Source organism: Typha angustifolia, chromosome 4 (genome assembly GCF_048772165.1).
Source record: "Typha angustifolia cultivar Huaian chromosome 4, ASM4877216v1, whole genome shotgun sequence".
Classification (NCBI taxonomy): domain Eukaryota; kingdom Viridiplantae; phylum Streptophyta; class Magnoliopsida; order Poales; family Typhaceae; genus Typha; species Typha angustifolia.
In genome coordinates, this window is record NC_133242.1 from 281,441 (window position 1) to 292,653 (window position 11,213).

The 11,213-nt window shown below is 38.1% G+C and overlaps 3 protein-coding genes across 4 annotated transcripts; all 3 read left to right on the plus strand.

Moving 5' to 3' along the window:
* The first annotated feature begins 256 nt into the window (after positions 1 to 256).
* LOC140759671 (eukaryotic translation initiation factor 5A-2-like) lies at positions 257 to 2,995 on the plus strand. The gene is made up of 6 exons (XM_073096297.1): positions 257 to 337; positions 425 to 556; positions 1,704 to 1,826; positions 1,913 to 1,969; positions 2,067 to 2,141; positions 2,616 to 2,995. Exons 2-6 carry the CDS (start codon positions 434 to 436, stop codon positions 2,715 to 2,717), a joined length of 480 nt encoding a protein of 159 aa, XP_072952398.1. The 5' UTR covers positions 257 to 337; positions 425 to 433; the 3' UTR covers positions 2,718 to 2,995.
* Positions 2,996 to 4,094: 1,099 nt separating this feature from the next.
* On the plus strand, positions 4,095 to 7,273 carry LOC140759727 (uncharacterized). Of its 2 annotated transcripts, none has more exons than XM_073096362.1 (7): positions 4,095 to 4,494; positions 4,580 to 4,674; positions 5,119 to 5,233; positions 5,357 to 5,475; positions 5,618 to 5,741; positions 5,960 to 6,103; positions 6,545 to 7,273. In XM_073096362.1, exons 1-7 carry the CDS (start codon positions 4,189 to 4,191, stop codon positions 6,833 to 6,835), a joined length of 1,194 nt encoding a protein of 397 aa, XP_072952463.1. In that variant the 5' UTR covers positions 4,095 to 4,188; the 3' UTR covers positions 6,836 to 7,273. The 2 variants fall into 2 exon arrangements, with proteins under 2 accessions (XP_072952463.1, XP_072952462.1); XM_073096361.1 differs by having other exon boundaries at positions 4,096 to 4,494; positions 5,555 to 5,741.
* Positions 7,274 to 8,440: 1,167 nt separating this feature from the next.
* LOC140759331 (probable WRKY transcription factor 4) lies at positions 8,441 to 11,205 on the plus strand. The gene is made up of 4 exons (XM_073095862.1): positions 8,441 to 8,814; positions 9,209 to 9,804; positions 9,883 to 10,038; positions 10,399 to 11,205. The coding sequence occupies exons 1-4, from the start codon at positions 8,542 to 8,544 to the stop codon at positions 10,697 to 10,699; spliced, it is 1,326 nt and encodes a 441-aa protein (XP_072951963.1). The 5' UTR covers positions 8,441 to 8,541; the 3' UTR covers positions 10,700 to 11,205.
* The last annotated feature ends 8 nt before the right edge of the window (positions 11,206 to 11,213 follow it).

Genomic DNA, 11,213 nt, shown 5'->3' on the forward strand with positions numbered 1-11,213 from the left:
TGTTGCATATGCTCAAAGAGGTTAGCCAGATATTCATGGAAAATAGAATAAAGTTATCCTTATCTAAATCATCTAATGTGGATGCGGATTCGGATTAGGCAGTGATTTGCTTAGGCTAATCATCGCCCCCCCCCCCCCCCCAACACAATGTCAGCGTAATCCTAACGCAAGGATAAGCTTGCCCTAAGATCCACCGTCCACGTGCACATAAGATGATACGGATCACGGATCTTCTATTTAAAGCGGGTCTGCGGAAAACCCTAGCTCGCGGCATAATCCGGATTGCCATCCATCTGTAGGTTCGCGCTACCTCTCGCCGCCTTCTCCCTTTCCTCAGGTGAACCCTCGAGTCCCCTCGTCTCTCTCCTATCTACCCCGATTTCTCTTCTTTCTTGATTCGAAGCAATCGAGATCTCTTGATTAGGTGTTGATCATGTCGGACGAGGAGCACCACTTCGAGTCGAAGGCCGACGCGGGAGCCTCGAAGACGTACCCGCAGCAGGCTGGGACGATCCGGAAGAACGGATACATTGTGATCAAGGGGAGGCCCTGCAAGGTTTGCTTTCCTGATTGATACCTTGAAATCGATCCGATCTCGTCTTTTTCCTCGTTCATTACTTGGAACTATTTCTTGGTTGATATGCTCCGCGGATGTTTCGGATCAGTGATTTGAGAACCTTCTCGCTCTCTCCCTGTCATGGTTCTTTTATTATTCGTGCCGATTTGTATGTTGACTAATACACATTGTGTGGATTGACCGAAACGGAATTGTCTAGTTGGATTTATTTACGTATCTGACCTCGTTTGGATTCTTTGCGATCTTACACGTGCTCTATGAAACGCATATATTTGGATATCGACATGTTTAATATCAAAATTATTATGCTTTGTAATTCCTTGATGGAATGGTTATAGAATCTGGTTCTGTTACATGTACTAAGATATTGTCAAGAGACCGCGTATTCTCGTTTTTGATATTATATATATTTTTACGCAATATAGATTTTATGTCATTGATCTTTGTGTGGATTACCTCTTTCCATTAATTCTTCTTTTTATTTGGTTTTTCAGCTTTTTTTTTTTAAAATTACCTATGCAGAAGAGAATGCTTGTGAAATTGTCCTCTTGAAGTAGAGATTTATCTTTGTTTCATGGTTCATCATGTAGGTTATAAATTGTCCACCTGAAGTTTAACATTCTACATGCTTCAAATTAAATTTCCCTTACTGTTGTTATCGAGAGCTGGGAAGCTACTAGCTATCAATATTCTCTGATCTTGATTATTGTTTCTATTTTGATATAACAGAAACCAAAGTGAGAGAGTAGTGTCGGGGCAAATAGGGTTTCACCATTGAGACACGACTATGGGGAAAAAAGTCAGAACATTTGCATTGTTTTTAAACAAAAATGATGGACTGCTATAATCGCCTAGTTTTGGAATTATGAATTGAAAGTGATACAAGTAGGGGATTATTTTGCTATTTGGAACTTACATGACTAAAAATTTCATAATCTTGCTTTGAAAAGAAGAGCTTTTGGTCTAGTGTTACTTACTATAGTCTTAGGAACATAGTTTCCTTGTTCTAGGGAAGCAACTTGATTATCTGGGTGGAATTTCTAGAAGCTCTTGCTATATGTTTTCCTTTCACATATCTGATGTTTCTTAGTTTTATTCTTGCATGTTAACTCGTTAATTGTTGCAGGTTGTAGAGGTTTCCACTTCCAAGACTGGGAAACATGGACACGCCAAATGCCATTTTGTTGCCATAGACATCTTCACTGCAAAGAAACTTGAAGATATTGTTCCCTCATCCCATAACTGTGATGTATGTTAATTGCATTCGTGCTCATCATCATTCAGTTTGTTCCTGTTGTTCACTTGCATGTATGAATTGCTGCTTGTAATTTGCAGGTTCCACATGTTAATCGTACTGACTATCAACTGATTGACATATCTGAAGATGGATTTGTATGATATTTACTCTCGTTCGTTTTTCCTTGTTCTTGTTTATCTTTCCTTTCTTGTTTAGTAATCTGATGCCTTTGACCTTGGGTGCTTATGACAGGTGAGTCTGCTGACTGAAAATGGTAACACTAAAGATGATCTGAGGCTCCCTACTGATGATAGTCTGCTTTCTCAGGTCAGTTGCGCCAACTATTTGCACGTTCCTTATTCTTGCAGTGAGCTATCTTTTAGCATCATATTAAGTTTGTGTAGGATCTATTTCTGAAAGTTAAGGTAGATATCCTTCATCATGCGCCACTATTTATATGAGATTCTTCTGCAGCATATCAAGTTTGTTTATAATATTATCTGAAAGTAACTCTAGTTAACCTTCAGCTGCATTATTTTTGCAACATTTTAGAAACTAACAGCCTATAGAGGTTTGAAACCGTTTGTATTTTGTATCTCAATAATGGGTCTGTGCTATCTAAGATTCCGTATAGTTGCAGTAAGGTCGTTCAAACTGTGTGCTTTTCCTCTGTTGCAATTTCTTGTAATTTTTGTTTGGGGGAGAATGTATATGTAGAGAATTTGGACACTAGATATGTCTTGAGAGCTTTTTCACTGGATTAATGTTAGTCCTTATTTTCAATTGGTTGTTGAATTCCAGATCAAGGATGGATTTGCAGAAGGAAAGGATCTGGTTGTGACTGTGATGTCTGCTATGGGTGAAGAACAGATTTGTGCCCTGAAGGACATTGGGCCTAAGTAGCTTCTGCATATCGTGTTAGTTTTAAGCAAGAGAATTTGTAATAGCCAACTTTCGGATTATTTATATATTCAGGTGATATATAGGTTTGTTTTTTCGCGAATTCAACTGGTTTTTTTTTGTTATCACAATGACTCATGGGCAAATTAGTCGAGGTTCAGGTGGAACCATCTTTAGATGGCCTATGACGGGGTGTCTATCAAGTATCATGTGTCTTGTATGGAACAGCTAATGCTGGTTGTGACGCAAAGTATTTATGGCTTATGATGGTTTGATCTTTCTATTTTGTTTAATGCTGAAAATCTGTGCAATTCTTAGTTCATTGGTAATCGAGACGACAACGTGCTTTAGTCCTCTGTGACCTAGGGGTGAAAACGGGTCGGATTAACTCCGACCCGATCCACTATCCGACTCGATTCGGATAAGAAATTTTTATCCGATTCGGATTCGGATACGGATAAAATTTAAAAAAAAAATTCGGATATGGGTCGGATATATTTTTCGGATTCGGATACGGATATCAAATATCCGTTTACTCATATATTTTTTTAAATAATTTACAGTTTTTAATTTACTTATTTAAATAATAATACGTTATATATTATCTATAGAGATTAATTTCTCTAATTTTATATATTTGATATATAAAAATTTATTTATTGTAAAACTCCTAATAATTTTGTGTTAATTATATTTAAATAAAATATTATAATTATTTTAACATCTAATAATAGCGGGTAGTTTTTCTGCATCTCGTGAAAGAAAGTTCCATCTATGCAAAAGTAGCTTGGATTCCTCAATCCAACAGTAAATCTTTTCTTTAAAACGAAGTAACAGTTTTAATATTTCATATTAAATATCTTATCTGATAAGTTTTCGTAGGTCTTTGGGGGGCTTATTTTTAAATATCTTATCCGATAAACTCTGTGAGTGGTTTTTCTTTTCTTTTTATTTTATTTTTTGGCTAAACTGGCAATAAATTATCACAAAGGGCAAAAGAAACGTCAGCTAATGGAGATTAGAGGATAGAGATCTAACCCAACGAATCGAAAATCGTTGTTCCCTCCTTCGATTAATCAGTTAGTCACATAGTTAGCAAGATTTAATACTTTGCTAACGTATAAGAATTTGCTGTCGCAAAACTTTAGTTAGAATTTCAGAATCCAATTCTGTTCTTCAGTCATTTCTCAGTGTTGCTAAAAAGGTGTATAGCACTAACAACCTCCGTCTCAGCAAAATCTTTGTGACGAATTATCTTGAAAAATATGGTTTAGTCTTTTCCTTTGACTTATATGCAAAAGTCCCCAATTTTCCTTCTATCATTAATGACTACGGAACACGGTATAATAGCTTTTTAGAAACAATTTTCTGACTGTATCATGGTATAACAAGCGAATCTTTTAGCAACACGAAGGAATGGGATAAGGTTTTAAAGCACGCGGTAGCTGCAAGCTCTCCCGCTGAAACTGCTCACATGGCGGAAACCCTAATTCCTAACTGCACCAGGGGAATCCCATTGAGTTACTCGAAATCGAGGTCGAATTTTGTCGAAAGGCACCACCTTTTGACTCCCATCTCGTCTAAATTAGTTCGTTCTTCTAACCCAAAGAGTGGCATCGAGCTCCAAATCCGATCCTTTAGAAGCCATAGTCGAGGAATTCGAGCAGCAGAGAAGCCTTATTCCGTGATGGAGCTGGGGCCGGGCGAGAAGTCCATGGGCATTGACGTCTTGAACCGGTTCATCGAGCTTAATTTGGGGAAATGGAATGGTTCCTTCTACGTTAGTATTCACAAGCTCTATTCTTTTACCCTGCTTTGTCTCCAAATTTAAATTTTGTAAATGGTTTTGGCTTTTGGCTTTGCAGCAATTCGATGCCCACGGGAATTTGTTGCAGAATGTGAGCACGAAGCTTTCGGCGAGCTCTTATGGAGAGAATGAACTTATCAGCCTCATTCAGACGTGAGATTGTTTAACTTCAGTCACTTATCTTATGCTTGATAAAGCGCCGTCTTTTTTCGCTAATCATACACACACACACACACACACACACACAGTGGTCAAAATTGTAATCCTTTTGGCTCTTTTAAGCTTTATGCCTTATTCAATGGTGTAATTCAAGTGTCTTTAGTTGAATGTATGATCATAGAAGATCACTGCACGTGGGAGCATTTTGTCTTCTGTAAAATTGTGCTTCCCAAGCTTGGTAGGCATGTTAAATGCAGGAAATGTATACCTTTAGTAACGTACTTTGTTCATCTTTAATTCCACTTAAAAGTTGATGTTTGCTTACAATTCCTTCTACACTTCTTTCAAATGCTTATTAAGGATAGCATTGTCAAGTTAACCTGATCTTTCGGCATAAAGAAACTTGGATCCCTAGTTAGTCATATTTCAATTTTGTAGGTTGTACATTAAGCAGCCTCCTTCCAGAACATTCGTGGATGATGATGCGGAATCTGAATGGATGGAGTACAAAATCAAAGAGACTAACATGTTTACTGTTGACAAATATCAACAGGTGACAAGGAATATATACTGGAAGCACTGGAAAACACACACTTTTGTCATCTGTCTACTTCCAGCAGTTAAATTCCCCATATTTCCATTATTTTTTTCATCACTGCTCTGTTTGAATGTACAGATTGGATTCTTCCCTAAAGAGAAAGCATTTTCTCTGAGGTACCAGACTGCTGGGATGCTAGAGACTGTCCTTCGAGCTGGTGTGCTTGGAGAAGATGACACTGGTGAAGAATATCCCAAGTAATTATTTTCCTGCAGCAACCAAGATTTCAGTTCATGAAAGCCAGTATATTCTATGACTTATAACTTATTCTTCCAGACACTTGAAGATACCTTCTCATCGGCCATCCATTGTTTGTGAGAGTTGCCTTTATTCTCTCAGGAGAAAGAGGCGAGCAAGAGCTTTTCACATACTGGACCCAAAGGGAGTTCTTGACATGCTTCTTGTTTTCGTTGAAGAACAAGGAGATGAGGCACCATTTATTTCTTCATTTTCTGACATTGAGGTTAGTATATGTGGCCAAATTTTCTAGAATTACAACCTGGTTAGATATCTTATGATATACTATATTTTTAAATGCATCATTGCATTATAAGCTGTTATGCAGCTGTAATGTGCAAAGTTGGCTTCTGTTTGCTAAACAAACTGCCAGCTCAGAACATTTTATTATGGATCATGGGTCATCCTTACCTTCTCTTCTCTTTTCTTTTTTGCTATTACCAGCAGGACAACCTAGATAGAATAACTCCACTACTCGGGCGATGGGAGGGTCACTCCATAACTAAACGAAGTGGTGTTTATGGAGCAACAGCAGCTGAGGCCGATACAATTGCTTTGCTTGAAATGGATAAGGGTCGGTTAATTCAGGTGTGCTTATGTTTCTATTCACCTTTTCTGTTATACCTTCTTTAAAGCCCAAATTATGTGGTTTCTGTCTACTATCAGAAGAAATCGAGCATCAGACAGAGAAAAGAAAATACAACATTTGCAATACATGAAAAGGTTGAAAATGCAACATTCATGCTCATGGATAAATCCTAACAAATGAGAGCTTTAGGAAATGTCAGATTATGACTGTAACCCTTGTGAACATGTCAAACCAGATCTTTATGGATGTTTGCAATATTCATCGGGCATATAGAAAGCACTACTTGCTTCTATTTACCAGGGTTACACTTATGCTTTACTTTTACAAGCCTTGCTAACAAATAGTTTCAAGTTCATAGTAACTAGGGTGATCTTTCCCTGGTATGCTGAACTCATAATTTCTTGTACAGATAATCAAAGTTCCTTTTAATACTCATGTAGGACATTACATCGACCAGCAGAGGCAGTAGCACGACAACCAATGTTCATTGGACAGGAACAGTAAGCAACAACTTGGTTGTCTTTGATGGAGGATTCCAGATGACATTGCTACCTGGAGGAATGTACATTGGTTGCCCATCTGACGTTGGCAAGAGTGTTGCGCAATCACAGTCCTTCCATCTAGAGTTCTGCTGGATGGAGTCGTCGGGGAAGAGGCAACGGCTCGTTCGCACTTATGATGTCGAGGGCTTGGCAGTCTCATCGACTTACTTCTACGAAACCAAAGTATGAGCAGCCTGCATTCATATATATTTTGGGGCGATCGTCTTGTCTTGTCGGCCTTCAGAATTGTTCATGCAATGAACCAGTTGATCCAGAAGCCCACATTGCAACACTCAGCTGGTATCACATGCGTAAGTAGAAGATCAATAATAGGATGCCATTCTACAATATGGTCATGATTCTCCTAATAATACCTTCAAGCTTCCTACTACAAGACATAGTCCAACAGATTCAAAGTCTAGGGGAAGGATTAAATGGTCTTTTAGACAGAAGCAAATCCCAGATGTTTATTTTTATCTTTCACTTTTTTCCTCCGTTCGTACTCTGTAGGCCCATGAAAAGACAAGAATTTGCATATACTCTGAATATTATTTATGTACTCTACCCTAAATGTGAATGCATGCTTCTTTATATCTTAGCATTCAAGATAAGCTACCTATTTTCCTATATTTTCCATCACTGTTAATAACCAATTTGATATTATTCATATGTTGGTAGATCTTAATCACGCCCTCTAGCTCAATCTTTCTTGGATTACTATGCGGACCAAATATTATTATAATGATTAAGACTCCATTCTTCGTTCCTTCTTCTTTTTCTTTTTGCTAAAAAAATGCACCAATTGTTACAAGATATGATAGAGATTGCATCCGCAGGCACGCGAAATCCCATTGAAGACTTTGCGTTGGAGGAAAAAAGAAAAGAAATTTAGCAAAGATGTAGACATCTAAGGCGACGTGTTTATCTCTTTGCCAACCCCATTAAAAGAAGCATAATTAATTAATATCGTCGACATTCGAAAAAAATGTCATCAAAGACACGCTTTCCTGCAATTTGTTAACATTGTTTTCTACAGCTCATTTACACCTTTAGATTCCACATTTCTTTTTGGAGAATTAGTGTGGTATCAAATTTTGTTCTTGTTGTAATATTACTCTGGGATTAGTGGAATATTAAAGTAGTTTTCTAAGTGAATGTTTAAAGAGTCTTTGGTGATTGGCTTTCTTTGACCCTATGTCTTTATTGGGTCAGTTCCAATTTCCAAGCACTACATAATAGAAAGCCAAAAGAAAAAAAGAAAGAAGAAGAAGAAGAAAGTAGTAATGGTCCTCCACAATTAGCACCAGCATTGTTGGAAGGATGTAATGATGCAGCTCAGAGCTAGCAAATTAAAGCACCATTTTATAAATTTATAATACAAAAGAAGGATCGATCGATCGTAGATTATTACCTATAGCTAACGGGAGCAACTAAGTTAGCAGAACCATAAGATTAGCTCGAACTTCTTTCAAGAAAATATAAAAGTAAATTTGGCCTGATATTAAGATCTCTATATAGCTAAACTAACACTAGAAATTTGTCTCCTCCTAATATTTTATTTTATTTTATTTTATTTTATTTTATTTTTATTTGTCAAATGCTAAATTCGTAAAGATCATTCGTGTCACTTGAAACTTGCGAAGGGGTATTGCTTGTGGTATATCGTATAATTCCAAAGTCAACGCCTATATCATAAAGATTGATTTGGAGGGAGTTTTAACTCCCACGAGCGTTGACGTCTCAATTTTCCGAGACAATTCCGAAAACATCCAATCAAATCCATCAACGGTCGGCCGGTCGGAAACCGCAAATAGAAAACTCAACCTAAAAGACCAAAAAAAGGAAGCATCTTTTTCCCGTTTCCTTACACCCCCAACCCAACCTCTCTTTTCTCAATGCCAGAGGGCGAAAACGGAGCTACGAAGGCGGCGGCGGCGGCGCCGTCGAGCTTCTTCCCCGATGACCACGAGTTGGAGTACTTCTCCTTCTCCCAGCTCATGACCGGATCAATGGTTTCTCCGGCGGATGATTTGGCGACGGCTAGAGAGATAGGGTTTACTTCGAGGCAGAGCATAGCGTCCACGCATTCTCCGTCCTTTATGATGTCGCCTGGGATTAGCTCCACTGGGTTTCTTGGATCTCCAGGGACCTTGTTCTCGCCCAGTTCGGTGAGTCGTTGCTCTAAAAAAATCGATTGTTATTTAGTTTTTCTCCTGCTAATTATGAGTTAAAAGGTGAATGATTAATATAGGGATGTTTTGAACGGTTTGATGTTGTATGCTAGTTCATGGATTGGATTTTGTTTCCTATAAAGATAATTTAATGTGTTTATTGAAATGATTCAAATGAGATAGATTGATATCTTCTTCCGTAAAGCTTTTAAGTGTCTGATGAAATTGTTGCATGGACAATTGTGACATGGATCAAAATTAAACCTTGCATTAGGGCTATTTTATTCAATTTTTGATTCTCTTTTGGATCAAAATCTCTCTCTTTTTGTATGTAATACCTGGAAAGAAGTCGAGCATTTTTAACTTAATTGGCTGATCCATAACTATGCAGGGACTGTACGAATTCCCCCACCAACAACCCGCCAACTCATATTCATATGGATTTCTTCAACCAGAATATCCAACTTCTCAAACACCGGCAACAACAAGCACGGCTGACTTTGCTGTTCATATGTCTTCAATCCATCATCAGATGCCGCCCATCTCATTCGATAACGCAATCTTCAATTCTCCTAACAGTTTTCAGTTCAGTAGGCAACATCAGCCGACAACTCTTATCGTCGATAAGCCTGCTAATGATGGATACAATTGGAGGAAGTATGGGCAGAAGCAGGTGAAGGGTGGTGAGTTTCCCCGGAGCTACTATAAATGTACTTACCCAAAATGCCCAGTCAAGAAGAAGGTTGAGCGTTCGCATGACGGACATATAACGGAGATAATCTACAAGGGTCAGCACAGTCATCAGCGGCCGCCACAGAGTAGGCGTAGCAAGGATGGTGATATCACGCAAGATTGTCCTGGATCAAGTGATACCACATCCAAAAGAGGAGCATCTGAAAGCTTGTCAGGTTCAAGCGAAGGCGAGGAAGTGGATGATACTGAAGCTGCAACAGATGAGGGAGATAGCAAGCCTGATACGAAAAGAAGGTTATCAATTCATGGAGTTAGTAAAACAAATAATTCTTATGTAGCACGGTCTCTGAAAAAATCTCTTTGCTTGAACAGGAACATGGATATGGGAGTTAAGGAATCAACTCCTCACAAAACAGTGACAGAGCCGAAGATTATTGTACAAACAACGAGCGAAATTGATCTTCTGGATGATGGTTATAGGTGGCGCAAATATGGACAGAAAGTTGTGAAAGGAAATCCCCATCCAAGGTATAAACTTTTTTGTTCATTGTCTTCTGTTTTGCTCATTCAGATCTTAGCTGCAGTCCAACTGAATTCAGGTTTCAGTGGAATGAGTGTTACCATGAACTATTATGCTAATTAAAATCTAACATATGAAACAACTGATGGCTGAAGTTGCATTTTTGGGTATCGAAATTTGGCTGATATTGGAATTTGATCCATTTGATATTAACAACTCAAAACCACTAAGCCATGTGTTTCCTTCAATATGTATATTTATACACTCCCATGACTCAGAGACCGGTTTTTTCCCCTTTCCTTTGTTGGCATAACAAAATATTAGATTACCAACATTACATTGATGAGATTTCCTTTTGTGATGTGCAGGAGTTACTACAAGTGCACCAATGTGGGATGCAATGTTAGGAAACACATAGAAAGGGCTTCAACAGATAGAAAAGCTGTTTTAACGACGTACGAAGGAAAACATAACCACGACGTGCCAGCAGCTAGGAGTAGCAGCCACAATTCTACAAGTTTAGCTGCCGCAACAAGTATCGTAAGACCAAAAGCAATCAATCCCAGTTCTAATAATAATCAAATCTCAATAAGTGAGAGTGACTTGAGAAATTCCATTCAACAACCTGTCATTATTCATCAGATGAAAGAAGAAAAATGGATAGTTTAGTTGTTTTGTTTTTGCGTGCTTTGCATGACAATGGATTTTTGAGTGAGTACATGAAGGGGAAGAAAAAAAAAAAAAAGTAGTATGCAGATTTAGGAGGCTTCTGTTCAATCATTGAAATGGCAGCAGAACGAGATATTGGTTAGAAAGCTGCAGCTCTTTGTAAATGTTACAAAGTATTGTTCTATCTGACCAAGAAGTTGCACTGCTGCACATATGATGTAATTCTATCCTCATCGGGATGGATATTTGAATTAATGCATTCAAGTCCAAGATGCATCAAAAAGAAGCAGAAGCCTAAACAGTGGTGGCAAGAGTGGAGAATCTTAAACTAAATAGAGTTGAATGGAGAATCATATAGGTATAACGGAAGGCTTGATTGCTGTTGTGGTTGTTGCTGGTGGAAGTGCGTTGTCGTACTCGTGTATTGATATTTTGAGAGGCTGTAAGTAAAATTCCTTAGCTTGTTTGTTTGACAATACTGAAAAGAAAAAAGATGAATGAATGAGAAAAAGGT